This window comes from Pituophis catenifer, unplaced genomic scaffold (assembly GCF_029215685.1).
Source record: "Pituophis catenifer annectens isolate HBS135680 unplaced genomic scaffold, rPitCat1.0.hap2 SCAF_2, whole genome shotgun sequence".
NCBI classification, from domain to species: Eukaryota; Metazoa; Chordata; class Lepidosauria; order Squamata; family Colubridae; genus Pituophis; species Pituophis catenifer.
This window is the reverse complement of record NW_027256882.1, coordinates 49,573,491-49,593,254: the sequence shown is the minus strand read 5'-3', so window position 1 is coordinate 49,593,254 and position 19,764 is coordinate 49,573,491. Positions and strand designations below refer to the sequence as shown.

General features: G+C 39.7%; 1 protein-coding gene across 8 annotated transcripts in view; it reads left to right on the top strand.

Moving 5' to 3' along the window:
* CADPS (calcium dependent secretion activator) overlaps nucleotides 1–19,764 on the top strand; it is a 444,424-nt gene that overhangs the window by 192,751 nt on the left and 231,909 nt on the right. For all 8 annotated transcript variants that reach the window (XM_070933536.1, XM_070933529.1, XM_070933531.1 and 5 more), the window contains exons 5-6: nucleotides 8,548–8,784; nucleotides 10,153–10,274. In XM_070933536.1, the coding sequence (XP_070789637.1) occupies nucleotides 8,548–8,784; nucleotides 10,153–10,274 (359 nt within the window). The remainder of the gene's footprint in view (nucleotides 1–8,547; nucleotides 8,785–10,152; nucleotides 10,275–19,764) is intronic.

Sequence of the window (19,764 nt, the reverse complement as noted above, 5' to 3'; positions counted from 1 at the left end):
TATTATCTTCCCACTGAAGTGGTACCTATTTATCTACTCACATTTGCATGCTTTTGAACTGCTAGGTTGGCAGGACCTGGGGCAAGACGGGAGCTCACCCTGTCATGTGACACTTGGGTCTTGAACCCAGGCTGCCGGCTTTCCAGCTGTCAGATGCCTGTCTTCACTTTCTTTGAAGCTCGCTAGCAACTGCCATAACTAGGGAGAAGAGGGCATTTAGGAAGAGTGTTGGAGGTGTGAATGTTCTGGGGAAATTGGAAATCATGCACACTAACAGGAACCAGAGGTGCCAAACCAAGCCATCTTCCTGCCTTCAAGGACGCCAGCCCTAGGAAAGGATTTACCATTGCACCTGAGGCACATGATTCCCAAAACATCAGAATAATAATAATAATAATAATAATAATAATTATTATTATTATTATTATTATTATTATTATTATTATTATTATTATTATTTTATTCCTATATTGCCCTTCTCCCGAAGAACTCAGGGCGGTGTACAGCCTGATTAAAAGCACAAAGACAGACAAAATTTAAAAATAATTAAAATTATTAAATAATTGGCTCAATTATAAACCCCCCAAATTTAAAATCCCACATTTAAAACCAATTAAAATCTTTACATTGATAGCCCAGCCTGGCGGAACAACAAGGTTTTGAGGGCACAGCGAAATACACAGAGATCGGAGATCTTACGCATTTCTGGGGGCAGTTCATTCCAAAGGGCAGGGGCTCCCACAGAGAAGGCCCTCCCCCGGGTGTCGCCAGCCAACATAATTTGGCCGATGGCACCCTGAGGAGATCCTCTCTGTGGGAGCGGACTGGCCGGTGGGAGGCTACTGGTGGCAGAAGACGGTCTCGAAGGTACCCAGGTCCAATGCCATGGACCGCTTTAAAGGTGGTAACCAACACCTTGAATCGCACCTGGAAGACCACTGGAAGTCAGTGCAGCTCAGGCAGGAGGGGTGTCACGTGGGCACAACGAGTTGCGCCCATAACCACCTGCGCAGCTGCATTCTAGACCAGTTGGGGCCTCCGGGTGCTTTTCAAGGGGAGCCCCATGTAGAGAGCATTACAGTAGTCCAGTTGGGAGGTGACAAGGGCGTGAGTGACGTGCGCAAGGCGTTGCGATCCAGAAAGGGCTACAACTGGCGAATCAGGCAAACCTGATAAAAAGCCCCCCCGGCCCAGAACATGACCTGATTGGACTACTTTTACCAGGGGGAGGGTTTTGGACATTGGGGATTGCTTTCATTTTGTGAGTTTCGTTCGGTATTTCTTCAGAACTTGCCTCACTCATGCTGCACTCAACATCTCTGGTAAAAGTATCTTTTCAACTAACTTCTATGGAGTCAAGGATCATTCTTTCCTAGGGAGCAGGCTGTGGCCAGTCTGACACCAGCTTTTAGTGTTGCTTGTTGAGAATTTTGGGAGTTACAGTACAAAACAAAGAGCTATCCCCCACACAACGACCAAAGAAAGCCTGGGAAGATGGCAGGTAGAGAGGGAGCATATAGTAGTTCATGGATCTAGTCAATGGTGGAATTCAAATTTTTTTACTACCTGTCCTGTGGGTGTGGCTTGGTGGGTGCGGTGAAGCTTGGTGGGTGTGGCTTGGTGGACATGGCAGTGGAAGGATACTGCAAAATCTCCATTCCCTCCCTACTCCTTGGGGAAGGATATTGCAAAATCTCCATTCCCTCCACAGTCTGGGGCCAGCCAGAGCTGGTAATTGCTGGTTCTCCAAACTACTCAAAATTTCCGCTACCGGTTCTCCAGAACCTGTCAGAACCTGCTGAATAGCACCCCTGGATCTAGTTGAACTAAGGAGGAACAAGGAGGAAAAATAAGAAGGAGAAATAGGAAAGAATAGGTGGGCCTGATTGCATCAAGCATGGTGAGGTATTAATCTAGGAAATTAGATTGTATACTGTTAACTTGTGAACATCAAAATAGCTGAGGTCTCAGATGTAGAAGTTGCCAGGCATTTAGGTCCTTCAGTTGTTCTTCTGTGTCTTAACGGATATTGTGTCGTCTTGACACACAGATCCTTTACTGTACATGACAGCCCATGTGGTTATATCAATTACCAGTTCTATTCATTTTCAAGTAGCACAGATATACAGTGTCCAACCAAACTAAGCCATCGCTCCTTGAAGGAGAGAAGATAACAACTTCAGTGTTTATGTATCCTATTTTGAAATGGGGGTCTTTTGTGGGGGAGGGGATCTTTGAATAGACTGTTTGTTGGGGAAACATTTATTTTAGCAAAACACTCCCAAGATATCCAAGTGAATCTTTGTATTATGAATAAAATCATAATACATTATTTAGCAACAGCATTTGGAGAAACAGCCTTTCCCTTCTTTTCTTTTGACCCTGCATTGTGTGTTTCAAAAACATTGTCACAGTAGGTACCTCAGAAGAGATCAAAATAGATGTAAAAATTAACCGAGCACAGCCCATACATTTATTTTTATTTCACACCTTAGCTTGTATTTGATGCCTTTCTGAACATTTTGAACACAACACAAGATGTCCATGATTTACAACTGTAATTGAGCCTAGCAATTAAGGTTGTAAGTTGTGACAGTCATAAAGCGAATCATCCCATGATTGACCAAAATGATTTTATGACCTTTTTTCTGGGAGTGGTAAAATAAATATCGTTAAGCAAACTCATTGTTCATTATGAACTGGTTTTTGTCTAAAAACTGGAAGTAAATGCCGGTTCTCAGCAAAAATGGCATAAATTGTGGTCATGTGATGATCACAAGGATGGCCTTAAATGCAAGCCGGTTGTTGAGCTACCAAATTGTGATCACATGACACAGGAGGGCTGGCCCCTGGAACTTCAGAACCGTATTGTAAGTATCTTTGGGGGGGGGTCCATCTTAACTTCAAACAGTCAATAAGTGAATGGTCATAAGTTGAGACTACCTGTCTGGAGTGATACCTTAGGATTTGATAACAGCCCGACAGTCCACTATTCAAGTCCACGGCCCTGGGAATTCACGGTCACAATTTCACAGCCACGCAAGACTGTGATGATGCTGAAATTTGAGGTAGAAATGCTACATACTGTATGCTATTATGAGTCCAAGAAAGAAATCTGGAATAGAACTTTAACCAAATAATAAAGTGAATTAAAATTACTGTCTTCTGCCACAGTTTTATGTGTTTAAGTTTACATTTTGCCATGATTTGAAAATAATATTAATAAATCGCTGGAAAAAAATATGCTCTCTTCTGAGTATATTCCAGCTTGCCATTGCCCTTCATAAAAACCAGTGTCCAGAACTGGATGCAATCTTCTGGGTGCAATCTGACCAATGCAGAAGAAAGAATGACAACTGCTTTTGATCGCCACATCCCTTAAGGAGCAGCATGCCTCATTTTGCCCCTCAATAAGGACAACTTGATGAGGAATGTTGATGTAGAAGAAAATTGTTTTACACATTTATAATAAGTCTTTCAAGAATAACAGAGTTGGAAGGGACCTTGGAGGTCTTCTAGTCCAACCCCTTGCACAAGCAGAAGACCCTATACCTTTCTGGACAAATAGTTGCCCAATCTCTTCTTAAAAACCTCCAGTGTTGGAACATCCACAACTTCTGGAGGCAAGCCATTCCACTGATTAATTGTTCTCACTGACAGGAAATTTCTCCTTAGTTCTAGGTTGGTTCTCTCCTTGATTATTTTCCATCCATTGTTTCTTGTCCTGCCTTCAGGTGCTTTGGAGAATAGGTTGAAACCCTCTTCTTTGTGGTAGCCCCTCAAATATTGGAACACTGCTATCAGGTCTCCCCTAGTCTTTCTTTTCATTAAATCAGACATACCCAATTTCTGCAACGTGATCTTGATTCTATCCCTCTGTTAATGCAGCCTAGGTCTCTGCTGGCTTTTTTGGCAGCTGCAATCAATGTATTCTTTTTAGCCGTAATAAGGTGCCTTCCAAGTAATGTACCAAAAGAAAGGCCTTTAAATGAGATTACTTCTTAACAATAAGAGTTCACATAGTCATGCTTGGTATTGCTTGGACAAGAAGACCCCAACAGGTTGTAAAATATGTAAATTATATGATCCAATAAGTAGACACGTTATGTCTAGTTGGCAAAAGGCCAGAAGAACACTGATGGTAGCAAAAAAAATGAGTGTTTCTGTATATGTCACTGCCATTTAATGGCCAATCAACCAGGATCTGGAACTTACTTACCGTCTATAGTAAGAAACTTTGTATCTATGAATAAATAAATATTTTCTCCCGTGAGCTTAAATTTTCTTGTCTTGCACATTATGCAGGAGATCATGAATTTATATCAGTCATTAAAAGTGTTGCAGGCTTGGACTGTTCTCCATTTTCTAAATAACCTTTTAATGAGGAATCTGTTCCGCAGCCTTCCTGTCACAACTTAACTATTTCTCAAAGTGCCCCAGCGGAGACATTTGGGCTATGTACTGCCCATTCATTACAACAAAATTTTGCTTGGAGGAAGCATTTAATTTTCTGGCCCTGGGCACATTTCCATAAGTTAAAGACTGATCAGTAGAAAGAGGATTTTATGCCTCATGTTGAAAACTAGACAGGATGTAAAATGAGGCATGACAGAGCAAAGTGCTATTGAATGAGAGGTGAGTAAAATTACTGGAGGTATTGATTTCAGTTAAAGATTCTTAAACTCTTGGGCTAAGAGATTGGCCTCAGACACAGATGCTCAAAAGTCCTTTTTTAGAATGCAGGTAGTTCTTGACCTACAACCATTCATTTAGGACCATTTGAAGTTAGCACTGAAAAAAGTGACTTATGACCATTTTTCACACTTAACACACTTAACATTCCTATGGCCATGTGATAAAAATTCAGATGCTTTGCAATTGGTTCATATTTATGATAGTTGGAGTGTCCCGGGGTTATGTGATCTCCTGTTGTGACCTTTGGACAAGCAATGGGGAAGTCAGATTCACTAGCTTAAAAAGTGCAGCGATATTTAACAACTATCTCACTCAGCAAGAGAAATTTTGGATTCAATCATGGTTGTAAGTCAAGGACTACTTGTAGTCTGTCTAGAGCAGGACCAGTCATATTTTTTCTCTCAAGGTCTATCCTTCAAGATGGGAGACAATGAAAGGAATTATGCCTGCAGCAAAAGTGGGGTACAGCACACATAATTTCCCAAGAATAACCTTTTTAAATACTGTTTCTCAAGCAGCTGATTATGGGAAAGAGGACAGATAATGCTAATCAAAGATCCAAACTGATTACTTGGTGGAAGAGTTGGTCAGGCCTTAGATCTGGTTTAATGTCACACCTTGACTTGAACCTTAGGCAAGAATGATCCATGAGTCCATTATATGAGAAAGGTATACTTTACTAAAGGTCAAGTGAAGTACAATAAGGCAAAGCCAGATCTAAGGTTCGCGCACCAAATTCCCAAGCATAATTTCCCCCTTCCAGGATCCTCGCCACCATTGTCCTCGATTGTCCAGTCATATTCAAACTAGATGTTGTTGGAACGGTCACCCTTCATATGCAGCTACCTTCCTTTGCAGACAGTTGTCCTTGAATTTGTGTCTGCAGCCAGCACAGGCAGCAGCAGAGTCTTCCTCCCACCTCCCATTCAGTTTCCCTCTCCCCTTAACTCATGGCAGACTGGCACCGAAGCAAAATATTAAGGCGAGTGCAAGGTGGCAGTTCTGACATTGTCTTTATAGGACCCCTTGGTGTTTTATAGCTCTTCATGAATATTATTGTACAAAAAAAAGCTTTTATTGCACAGTTGCAATAAAGGACTAAATGAGGTAAAGAAACTCTGCAGTTCCCTGGTGCAGTATCGTATTCAGTGCAGCTTTGTGTGATGTCCAGGATTTCAGCCTTACATGCTGTGATCATTTGCTCTTCTTGCTTGTTTTCTTTCTAGGCAGGACTTGACTACTTTGATCCTCGTGCTCATCATCTTGTAATACTCATGTCAAATCTGCTGGCTTAAGGGCAGATTCAATATCAAGAACTGTCTTCTTTCTGCAGTGACTTAAATATTCAAAATCTCCCCTGGAACACTGCGAAACTAAGCTGAATGCTTCTGTGCCTTAAAAAGCAAAAGCTTCTCCTCTCCATCTTCTCCATGTACCTGGTGGGCATTAGAAGAGCTTTCATATGCAAGAGGCAATCATCTTCTTTTCACAATCCCATAAACCCTTGCAGGGTGGAGTCAGGGCAACTGAATGGAGCTGAGTGTTTCCTGGCCAGATGCCTTTCCTGTCGCCAATGAGGAGCTTCGTTCAGCAGATATATTCTCATTGTGCCCAGAGAGAGAAATATCTGCCTCTACCTAGGATCGAATTTATAGCCTCCTGATTGTGAGGCGAGAGCTCCACCTCTAGGCCACCGCACCACTCCATATGCAAGAGACAATAGGAGAGATATTTTCATAAAAGGGGGATCCAGTGCAAACTTACATGTACATGCAGGAGCTCCTTTAGGCATACATCAGAGATCAGGTCAGATTCCACAGCTCTTCTGGCTTATTCTTTAGAGCAGTGTTTCTCAACCTTGGCAGCTTGAAGCTGTGTGGACTTCTTGAGGTAAATTTGGAGAATTGAAGTTCCCACATCTTCAAGTAAATGGCTAAAGCTTTTGTTTTCATTGATCACTCGGAAACTTTATGTGACCAGTTTCATCATTCTTGGGTAATATCAGACATGAATGGTGGAATTGGTAGATCTTATTCCATGGGGTTCCATGGAATTAAATGAATATGGTGGTTGTTCAGCAAATGCCATAGTCATTACCTAAACCCAGTATTTGCCATGGGGCATTTTTGCCAAAAATTCAAAGCGAACCCTTGTTTTCAGCAAAAAAGTAAAACACGCTCTTGTTGATATTGCAAACCGCTGTAAAAGTGGGCTGGTTGCTGAGTGCCTGAAATGCAACCATGGCACCACAGAGGGCCCAGCCATCAGAACTTCAGAACCTGGGTCATAACGGGGATCTTCTGTCATAACATCATAAGTCAAGGGCTACCTGTATTTACTAAAGTTGAACCTATGAAGTATAGAGTACGACTTTGGAGGATGTGTGTGTGTGTGTGAGGCACCTATTCTTTAAATCTTACTACCTAAAAACATAAGCTCCCTATGACCTCATCTGCACATGTAACAAAAAGTGTTGGTGGACTGTAGCTGCAAAGCATAGGTTTTGGGAGCCCAAAGCCACAAACAGGAGTTGATGCTGACCTGTTTTCCCAGTAATGTGTGCAGCCATCAGTACAGATCATTTTATATGGAGAGCAATTCTGCAGTCATATCCCTAATGCACAACTTGAAGTCCATCTTGCTACCGAAACATTCTATCCTCTGGTTCAGGAATGTGCATAGAATGTGGTACAAAGTCAAGATGGTAACCATGATCGTGGAGTTTACATTGTAGCACAGCACACATAAAAACACCAACGGAATTTGTGGCTATCCCTGCTCTGGCTAGATGCTTAGAACCAGAGGTGGGTTTCAGCAGGTTCTGACCAGTTCTGGAGAACCGGTAGTGGAAATTTTGAGTAGTTCAGAGAACCGGTATATACCACCTCTGACTGGCCCATCCCCATATATTCTCTGCCTCCCGAGTCCCAGCTGATCAGGAAATAATGGGGATTTTGCAGTAACCTTTCCCTGCAGTGGGGAGGGGATGGAGATTTTACAGTATCCTTCCCCTGCCACGCCCACCAAGCCACGCCCACCAAGCCATGCCACGCCCACCAAGCCACACCCACAGAACCAGTAGTAAAAAAATTGAAACCCACCACTGCTTAGAACCATCTTATAAAATGCTCATTAACATTGAAAGATCCTACATTAAGAGCTTCCTTTATGCAATAATTGGGAGAACTGGCTTTTGATTTATTTTTACTACTGCATTTTAGGTTTTAGTGATCAGATGGCCAAAGCAATTTTTGGATCCAAACACATTAAGCACACCAGTGAATAAAGGGATTTTAAGCTTTATGATTAGCTCAAGGAAACCAATTTTATATATACCAAGCAAGATAATACTCATATCTCTTACAGGCCTGTCAGGAGCTCTTAATAGCAACAACAGAGGTACCCCAAGGGTGGCCAATACCCATCACTAGGTTCTATGCTGAATTTCCCCACGACAACAGCCCCAAGGGTTTTTTTAATCAAAAGCTGGCACCATGGTTCTGCTGTGGTCAGACCTGGCCTTGATAGGATGGCACATGACTCTGGGATGGAAATTGAGATTTTCACAGCTTTGAAGATTCCCCCCTTTTCCTTTATTCAGTAAACAAGAATTTAAAAAACAAGCAGGTCAGCTCAGAATGCGCTCTTAACATATCTAGACTTTTCTTAATATGTAGGAGAAATCAAGACAAGTCACTAGAGGCCTCAAAATAAACAATAGTCGTCCACCTTGCCACAACAAATACCTATTGGAGAATTGAATTCAGTATGTATAAATATATGCAATCCTGTCAATCATATACTCTTGTTTTTTCTGTATGTTTTTTTTTTTTATTTTATTTTCCATCACAGGAGCGTAAATTTCCTAAATTTGTGTCCAAAGAAATGGAAAACATGTTCATTGAAGAGTTGAAGTCATCGGTCAATTTACTCATGGCAAACCTGGAAAGCATGCCAGTGTCCAAAGGAGGTTCCGAGTTCAAGTTACAAAAACTAAAACGCAGTCACAACACTTCCATCATTGACATGGGAGAGGAGAATGAAAACCAGCTCTCCAAATCAGATGTTGTGCTGTCTTTCTCCCTGGAGGTAACATCTAGTTTTCATCAAATAAATAAAAAGGTGTTGTAAAATAACCATTGTAAAATTTGGGCAACATGAATGTCATTTTAAAGCAGCTCAGTAATTGATGTCTTGGCAATCAGAACTTAAAAAGGGAATCACAACTTTTTATATTTTTTGCATTTGGGATGTAAGGAATACAGACAGCTACCGTATTTTTTGGAGTATAAGATGCACCGGACTATAAGATACACCTACCTTTTTTGGTGAGGAAAACAAGAAAAAGAAATCTGCCTCTGCCTCCCAGCAATTTTGCCTTGTTGCAGCAAACAGCAAACAGCCTGCTTTACTTTCATTTTCATTTTCACCATAATTTGATTAGCGCAAGGAAAAAAAAAAATCTGCTCCAGCAATTTACCTCCTTGCAGCAAGCAGCAGAGCCCTGCACAAAACAGCTGAGAGCAAATCAGCTGAGAGGCGGGAGGCTGATCCAATCAACTTGTACTAATTAGGCTGTGCTGAAGCTGAAAGGAGCTGTTTCTTCTCGCTACTTGCTGCAAGGAGGTAACTGCTGGGAGGCAGAGGCCAAAGGGTGGGGGCCAGTGAGTGGGCGGGGCTACATTCGGTGTATAAGACACACCTAAATTTTCACCCCCTTTTAGGGGGTAAAAAGGTATGTCTTATACTCCGAAAAATAAGGTAACTTATCAGTCTGTAAACTCTGAACCAAGATACCACCACACTTAACCATTGCATAGATTTTTAATATGAAAAATGGTAGATGGATAGCACGGTCTGGAAACACATGCAGGGTAAGAGACCCTGGAGAACTTACAAGAAAGGCAGGAAAGGCTTTTCACAGGCTGATAAGTTTGTTTCTCAAGTTCTTAATTGACAGGTTGTTTTCCACTGACTCATGGGTTTCAGGCAGGAGAGGTTTTTTTTCCCCCCATGCTTTCGTAGAGATGCTGGAGATTGAAGCTAGGGTCTCAGGGATGGCAAGCAGGTGTTATACTTGGGCTACCTGGCGAAGAGTTGTAGTAGGGAAGATTGAAGTCAAAGATAATGCTGGAGGTCAGCTGTTCTTGCGTTTCAAGGAAAATGTTTGAATTGATTAAATATTTAATTAAATAAAATTAATATTTCAGTGGGATAAGGAGCCTAACAGGCTCTTAAAGGGGAAGCAGTAGCCTATTGCTCTTCCCAGTGTTTTTGGTTAATGTGAGGATTCTAATTTCAAACAACAACAAATCCCACAACCTTCCAATTTACCCCTGCACTCCTACATGGTAGATTTTTAGATGCTTTCCTCAAAGCATAACTTATGCTTAATTCTGGAATTGACACACTCTCCCTCCCTCCCTCTCTTTCTCTCTCTCTCTCCGTCTCCTTTAGGTTGTCATCATGGAAGTTCAGGGTCTCAAATCCTTAGCACCCAACCGGATTGTTTATTGCACTATGGAAGTGGAAGGAGGAGAAAAACTACAGACTGACCAGGCTGAGGCATCCAAACCAACGTAAGTGTCCATCTTCGCCTCCATCACATTTCCTCCTTTATTTCAGATATGTACCTGGCACTCTAAGGAGCAAGGCTCCTGGATGCCCACAAGGTAACTTGGATGACCACAGCCACCCCATTATTGCTACCCTGGGGTGTCAGCTAGTGCTAGACCCTGACCTCCACTGGGCATATTTTATTTATTATTTATTAAGAAAATTTATATGGCTGCCCAACTCACTCACTACAACTTTGTGGAAATATGTTGGAATAAGTGAAGAGTGGTACCCTTGGCTGGATTCATACCCTGGAGACTTTCTGGTTTTTCTTTGAAGACATTTCACTTCTCATCCAAGAAGCTTCTTCAGCTCTGACTTCCATAAAAATCCTTCCATTCATCACCATCCAGTCAGAACTGAAGAAGCTTCTTGGATGAGAAGTAAAATGTCTTCAAAGAAAAAGAAACAAAGTCCATTTGCCTCTTGAAAAAGCACCTTTGGGAAAACCATGACCTGGATGACTGAGAATCTCCATAGACACGATCACTGAGCTCATTTTTTAAAATACTTTTGTCTAAGGGGCAAGTGACTAAAGTGATATTTACACCATTTTGACTATCATGCTAAAAATATATCCTACACATTCTTAATTCTGAATGAGCAAATCATAAACTGCCATCTTTTCATTCGGAAAGAAAGGAGAGTGATTGAGTTTGGTTCACACATCATACTAAGCCTAGTTTATTTAACTGATAAATTGCTGAATAAATCACAATGGCTGATTCACAAAACACGATAAGCTATAAACCATGTTTATAAACCAGACTTGCTGGCCTCCTACAATTTATTAAGCCATAAAGCAGGATTTATAAAGCTCAGTGAGCGAGTTCATAGAATACCACACCACACCCAAACGTGCTTATTGTATGGCTTAACAAAATGTGCACATCCATCTTAAGTGTGCAGTAACTATTTTGGTTTAGAAACAACTATTCCAAACGTCAGTCAGTTTTATTTATAGCCAAAAGACCAAATACAAGATAAAATGCAATCTAAATTTGGGATTAGACATAACAATTTAGCAAGTAAAATGTTTAATGAATATTACATAATACACTTAAAACCCCAATTTACTGATATGTTGCTGAAAACCTTAGTTTTATAACCATAGCTAAACATTTAAAAAGAAAAGAAGTATTGTATTGTGAATGTTACAGAAGTCTTCAGCTGAAGTTATCTGGCCTATTTTAAAATCTAAACAAGGAAAACATATATCTGAGCATATAAAATTTTTACTTGCAGATGAAAATCCTAAGATTACAGCAGCAACAGCTAGATTTTTAACTGTGGCTATAAATAACTACTCCTAGCCTGTTTAAATCTTCCAGCCAATCCAGTTTGCCATAAACACAATAAGTATTGTTTCTAGCCTAGTCATTTTCTTCTATTTCAGTGTCAGATTTTGCTGCTCTTCTCCCCCACACATTAACATAATGGAATAAAGAATAATTTTGGAGTCTTCAGATAAATCCCAGTTATAATTTCTCCTGCACACCAATAACTTGTTTAGACAAGAGTTAGTAGGGCAGCTCTTAGTGCAGGGGTGTCAAACTCACGGCCCAGGGGCCTGATGCGTCACATGCTGGCCCCACCCCTGCCCAGTTTAGCGAAGGGGGGAAAAGTCCCGATACGTCACGTGACAACGCCGTGACGATGCGAGTTTGACCCCCCTGTCTTAGTGCATTCTGCCCCACTGAAATGTGAAAACATGTGAAATATAGGTTGACCATGAGTCTCTATTCTTTTAAAATCTATTCTGAGGAAAAAAAAATTCAATAATTATACGTCTTGCAACAAGAAAGGTTCAATGTTCTTGTGCTGACATTCAGCTTGCCTGATATATTATTGTACAATATACTTGATTTGGTTTTAAATGTAAAATTAAGTCAGCTGTATTCTTGGCAGCATTTTAGCTAATTGTTTGAATAGGAAATGTTCAAATATGCCAGTTTAATAGATTTAGTAATTGTATGTTGTGTAAAGACATTTTGTTTTAACTGAATTCTACAAATCAAACCTGCGGCAGACTTTCAGATTTCAGATAAAATTGTCCTATGCTCCAGAATCAGTTAAATTTATCTGGTATTGTTATGAGAAATAGGAGGAAAGGGATTCAATTGGATTGCATTTTAAAGTGAACTAGCTAATTCAGTCTTCCATCTGAAATGAAAATCGATTATTCTTTAATATTTGGACTCTTAAAGTTTTGGTTATGTAGTCTTCCAATTAAAAATATATACAGAAAGTATATACTGGTGCAAAATAATAGACCTGAGATGATAGAATAGGAAATATGTGTACATTACAATAATGCATATACTGTACAATGGTATATACAAGGAAGTAAGAATATGATAATCCACATAGATTTTCATTTAATTTCATACAAATGAGCCAAACTTCAATTTATAAACATGAAAAATGGAGTGAAATCTAATACGGCAATTTGATCCATCCCTAATCTGCCTCATTGCTATGTCTCTGGTTACATTTTATTCATTAAATATTCAGGAGGTTCTAGAGGTTGTTATAATTTTTGTGTGCATGTGTGATTTATTGCAAATCTTGCTTTCCCAAATTCACCTTGGAGTATGCAAAAGGCACAGTGTGCCATCTAATACAATCTAGGATTACCATACATCTGGGTCCCCCTCCCCCTTTCCACATCTCCTTTGTTTAATCTTTAAGTGTTCCATCTACCTGGGAATTCAAAGTATCATAAAACATCTGGGATTCTGCAGAATGAAAAGGCATGAGAGTGGGGTCCCCCTTGTTCCTCGGAAGGTCTCTTTGTGAGCAACAGACAGGTTTAGAAAGGCAAATAGAGGCTAGGAGCTTCAATGGGAGTCTGGCACGGTTGATTCACATGGCATTTATATTTTTCCAGAGAGAAAATAGAGATTTCTTTTGGGATTGGAAGGAAAGTGTGTTTTGTAGTTTTGAACAACTAAGCCTTGTTAGCTCACATAATTTGTTTGTTTGGCTATACAGGAAGTCCTCGACTTACAACCATTTGTTTAGCAACTGTTCAAAGTTACAATAGCACTGAAAAAAGTGACTTAAAATCTGTTCTCACATTTTCAACCAAGGCACGTGGTCATGTAATTAAAATTCTGGCACTTGGCAATCAGTGTGTGTTTATGACAATTTCAGTGTCTTTGGGTCACATTTGTCAACTCACAAAGCTTTCCCGACCTGGTCCTTAGTTGTCATAGGCAGGGGGATGGAGAGGATGGAGCTCCGCAGCTGTGTTGAGGAATTTGCACCTCAGTCAAAGCAATGCACATCCTAGCCGGCCAAAGTCAAGGCCATCTCCACAGAAACTAGTAACGGCCAGAAGGAGTGATTTCTACAACCCGCAAAATTGCTTCGTTGGGGAATGTGACTGATAACACACCTTGGGGGGGAGGGGGAAACAGAGTCAGAGGCAAGGTGCAAAGTGAGGGGGTCAGAGTTGGCTTCATTAGGTCTGTGCCGACATGGCGCTCCTAATAAATAACTAGATTTTTCTTGAAAACTGGCTTGAGGCTCCTGCTTTTATTGGGGCATCGGTCTGAACCCTGACAACATGATCTTTATTTGTGACCTTCCCAGCTGGCTTCTGATCAGCAAATCAATGGAAGAAGTTGAATTCAGTTAAGAACCATGTGATTCATTGAACAACCGGGGTAATTCATTTAGCCATACTAAAAAAAAAGGTCATAAAATTGGGTGTGATTCACTTAACAATCACCTTGCTTGGTAATACCCTGTTTCCCTGAAAATAAGACCCAACTGGAAAATAAGCCCTAGCATGATTTTTCAGGATGCTCGTAATATAAACCCTACCCCAAAAATTAGCCCCAGTTAAGATCGGCAACCAGACAGAGGCATTTAGTACTGTATTTTCCCCAAAATAAGACCTAACCAGAAAATAAGCCATATTGCGTCTTTTGGAGCAAAAATTAATATAAGACCCGGTCTTATTTTGGGGGAAACACAGTGGATGTTCTGGTCTCGATTGTAGTCATAAGTCGAGGACAACCTACATTTCTTGATTTTGAGCTTAGGGGAAAAACTATTTCCACAGTGTCAAATACGGCTTCTGCTTCAGGAGGCATTCTCTTTATTATCTGGATTATTTTTTCAGTTTGTGCTTTAAAGCAAAAAAAAAAAAAATCCAATTATAGTAGCTTTTGCTTATTATATAGATTTTTATTTTTTTTTTGCTTCACTTTAGATTCTTCCCTCAGCTTCAGTTCCTAATAACTTGTTCCACCGGATCTATTTCTTCATAGCACATGAAAGGGAAAGAATATATGCCAGGAGAAAAGGGAAGGGAAGTAACAATGAAAAAAATAAGCAAATGTGATGCAGCATATGAAGTAGATTCCTGCACCCTGCATTTAAAAGCGCCTGCCTTTAACTCTTTCAAACCATTTAATAGTGCAAGTCTTAACAAAATCCTTGTCTGTAGATCAAAAATCCTTCAAGCACTCTGAAATTAATATACCCGTATAGCAGGGGTGGGTTCCAACTGGTGTTACTACCGGTTCTCTTTGTGCATGTGTTTTGCACGTGATCGCCACGCACGTGCTTGCTGCACTCACACGCACGCCAAACTTGCACTCCGCACAAGCACATTGGGTTTCTGGCCAGCTGAGGCGCGGCAATCCATTCTGCCGCGCCTATCAGCTGTGCTAAAAACCAAGAGATAAAGGTAGGAATAAAGCAGGAGCGGGCAGGTGGGCCCAGCTCTCAGTCACAGAGAACCAGTTCAGTGACGTCACATCATCACCGCTACCAGCTCGGCCGAACCGGGAGCAACCCACCACTGCCATATAGGCTTTCACAGTCAAGGTCAATCAAGCAACAAAAGCCTTTCAGGCTGTATAACCTGGTCTGTATTTTCCTGGTGTCCTGATGTTTCACTGGCATTGCGGCTGGTGTCTTTGGGAGGCAGAGTGTACTATCTCATAATGTACTTTTTGGCAACTGGACAGGAACTGACTGTGCTTTTTGTACTTGTACCTGGCAAGCTGCTTCTATATATTCGCCTAGCAAGGCTGATAACAGATTTCCTTACCTGTCTTGTACTTGGAATAAGTGAAAGGATTCACTCATCATCCCAAAACCGTATAACCATGCTCTCTTCTTCTTCATTCTGGATATGCATGATCCAAACGACTTCTTCTTCTGTTTTGTCCTTCATTTCTAAACCTCATTTCTAAATCTCAGCCTTGTTTTTTTGCCCTGGAGATAAAAAAAAAAAAAGAAAGAAAGAAGTAGAACTGGAATTCCCTAGATAGCTAACCCGAAAGGAAAAATAGGGATAGTTTTCTGCTTCCAGTCCATGATTAAATTGCCCCCAAAATATCTGGGTTGGATAGCAGTGTTGTATGTTACCTTTTCTTGCCTTTTCTTTTGTATGCAAAAGGTTCCATAGTAAAACATCGCCAGTCAGCCTTTCAATGCCTGGCAGCTTTTGCTTGAAAATCTCCGTTTAGATTTGCTTTGCCGTTTAGATTTGCCAAACAACTGCTCCCCCTTTTCTGTAATTTTCTCCTTGCTCCTAATTTTCCACTAAAATCTATCTTCAAGTTGCTTAAACTCACTACATTTTACTCTGCCCCCTGGTGCCAGAGAGAAAAAGTTAATATTACATTGGTAATATCTCCATCAATTTTGTTGACATTATAATTCATATTATTTTTTTTGGTGTGCTTGGTGCTCTACTTCCAAAGACTCTGCATTTGGCCTCGTCTGTCCAAGAAATTGAGGAATATGCTCATGCTTTCTCTCGGCAGGCTAAGCAACTTTCCTCCAAGGCTTGATTTTTCTATCTTTCTTGTCCTCCCTTAATCCCAGATCGATTTGTCTAGATCCCGCTTAAATTGCAAAATTCAGACACAGACCCCAACAGAGTGCTTTCTGAGTCGTTCAGAATGACACGAACATATTATTTTTTAACCTGGAAAGCGGGATTCTTTCATTCAATCGAAAATTGTATTAGCCTCCCCCTCACACGCACACCCCTTTTTAAAGCTGAGTCGCCCTGTTGATTCATATGAAAAATTCGATCAAAATACTAAAAAGCAAAGAAAGAAAGCAGACGTAAAGTTTAACTGATAAAAAGAGGACTTACTTTGTGAGGAATGATTGATGTATCCTAGTCTTTAGGAGTAACAAAATGAATGACACTTATCTGGTTGTTTAATCTTATGGACTTCATTTGCATGTACTTATTTGCTTGGCTTGGCAATCTTTTCTCATTTAGGACTGATTAATATCAAGGGATCTTAGAAGCATTAAACATTTTCTTCTGAGATTCAGTTACATTGTCAATAGTATTTAGCAAATTATTCTGACATTTTTCTGATTTTTAACACTGAGTTAGGAACTTTCTTAACTGAATTGTAATAAGCAATCAATAGACTTGGAGTAAATTAGTCTGGTAAAGTATTTGGAAAGTGTTTACTAAATTATAAATGCTTAATAATATAAATATAAATAAGTAGATGTCATATGTGAAAAGCAAGTAAGCTACAAAAATTATCTTCTAACATATTTGTACTCTGGAAAGCATTAATCTCTATTTCTCCAAAGAAATTATCTTTTTATTTATCTTTTTGTTCAAATATCAATGGCACTGCTTAACATGCTGCGGTGATTTAATATAAAGATTATTAGCAATAGCAATAGCACTTAGACTTATATATCGCTTCACAGTGCTTTATACAGTCCTCTCTAAGCAGTTTACAGAATCAGCATATTGCCCCCAACAATCTGGCTCCTCATTTTACTGACCTCGGAAGGATGGGAGGCTAAGTCAACCTTGAGCCTGGTGAAATTCGATCTGCCAAACTGCTGGCAGCCGGTGATCAGCAGAAGTAGCCTGCAGTACTGCACTCTAACCACTGTGCCATTATTGGGATGAAAGTTATAGAACCCAAGTTATCCATTTTTCATTGTTAAAAAAAGCGAAGCTTGAAGCCTGTATGGTGTTTCTTTATATGCCTGATGAATTTGAAATGGAATTTGAAAGTGCTTCAACCCAGTAATATTTCAAACTGGTTATTTATGCTGACTCCTTAGCCCAATGTTTCTCAAACTTGGCAACTTTTTGATATGTGAACTTCAACTCCTAGAATTCCTCAGCCAGCTGCTAGGTGGGGAATTCTGAGAGTTGAAGTCCCCATATCTTAAAGTTACCAACGTTGGGAAACAGTGCCTTAACCTCAGAGTCAATTTGAACATTATCTTTTCTTTCTAATAGGATTAGTAATCATATGCATCTTATATAGAGTCCTTCAGTGCACATGATACGTTTTGTTTATGGGTCACTCATTTATTTCAAAAGTGACAATAAATTGCTTGGTAAAAATAAAGCAATAGAAATATAATTGCAAGGTCTCACTTTACATGAATGGAGAGGCAGATAGGGCTATCAGGTTTGATCTAAAAACTCTGAAAAACCACTAGGAGGCAGCAAAAAGACAAAGAAAATATTAATGTTTGCTGCCACCTAATGATCATCTGGACATATGTAGCTGAGATATAATTTGCCTATTTATGAAACCATGTTGATGTGCCTTCTCTATTCATCTCTAAGGCACTTGTTACCTATTCATCTCTCAGACACTTCTTACACAACTCCATAAATCAGGTCTGAATAATCTTGGCTGATGTTCATTGGTCATCCAGATTTTAGCAGCAATGATGGGACGACCACCTGGAGAAACTGGAGGGGAATTTTGCAACACAGAGCTTTCCCAGAGAGAGGCTTGAATCAAGAGACTGTGCAGCCCCAAGCTTGATAAGGGAAGATTATAGCTTTGGTTTGGTTTCTGTCCATTAGGTGTAAGCAAATAAAGAATTGGACCTGATTGGATCGCCTTGGGTCATCTCTGGGTTTGGACCTTACGTCAGCCCAAATTTGATAGACCTAGATGGATGGCTTGATTGGAGAAGGTTCAAAAGTTATTTTAGTATATTTTTATAAAAGAGAAGCCATATTATAAATCATAGTCTTTTTCAAATCAAATTAGCATTGCCCTTCTACCTTAAGGTCTGTGCCTTTCAAATATAATAAACAAGCATTAAGCCTGAATTCTGAAGTAGTGCAACAAGCTAATGACACTGAATCATAGCATGTTATTTTCTTGAAACTCCCAATAGATTTTAAATGATCAACAGCACTCTAAAGTCAGTGCTGCACAGAATGTTCCTGCAGCAATCCCAGTCATAAAGAAAACGACCACATAACTACTTTGAAATTAGTTCAAACACTGAGAGGAGCACAGCACAAATTGAAAGCTTATTAGTGCCATCTAGTAGCTGAAAAGCAACATGGCATGTTTCAGTAGGAATCACCTGTCAATACATTTTCTTTTTGTGTGTGTCACTCCAGCTGTTCATTGTCAATCAGTGAAGCTGGAAGTGAGTCCTCCAAGGGCTATGTGTCCTTTGATAAAAGACAGTCCTTTATTTCAGAGAGCACTTCTTTAGATGTATTTATTTTTTTGAAAACTCATTTTTGTCCTTTTGGTTCTTTAACTTTTACTGTACAAATAATATCATTTACTGTATGGCCTTTCATCTCATGAGAAAAATATGAGATGGAATTGTCTTTTCAAAGCAAATTTACATATACTATTCAATTTTAAGTATTGTTATTAGAAGATGGACAAACATTTTCTTAGTTCTGCTCTTGAATTTTCTTTTGTAAAGTCAAGTTATAAAGACAAACATTATTTTCGCCCAGCGAACTTCTTTCAGACTAGCCCCCTTTTCAGCCCCGTCCATTTTTTTTTCAAAAAAATATAATCACTGTAATAAAGGCAAGTATTACTTCCATTCCTTCTATGAAAGAAAAAAATGATGATTGAAGCCACTAACAGTAATAATACAAAAAATTAACCTGAAAAAGTGAAATGTGAACGAAAGCAATTAATAGATGGCACATTAGCCAAATAAACAGGAAAAAAAACAGAATAACAGAGTTGGAAGGAATCTTGGAGGTCTTCTAGTCCAACCCCCTGTTTAGGCAGGAAACCCTACACCACTTCAGACAAATTGTTATCCAATATCTTCTTTAAAACTTCCAGTGTTGGAGCATTCACAACTTCTGGAAGCAAGTTGTTCCACTGATTAATTGTTAATTAATCAGGAAATTTCTCCTTAGTTCTAAGTTGCTTCTCTCCTTGATTAGTTTCCACCCACTGCTTAACCAGCCTCAAAGGCTGTGAATCTCACTAAAGATTAAATAATAATAATAATAATAATAATAATAATAATAATAATAATAATAATAATAATAATAATAATTACACAATATTTCTATAATTGTAACAAATCTATTCGCCAAGTACTAAAATCAAAAGTTTAGTTTTATCTTTCTGAAATAAGAAATCCCCAAGTGGACTCCAAGTATGTCACAGCATACACCCCCTTCTATTGCTGATCAAGCCA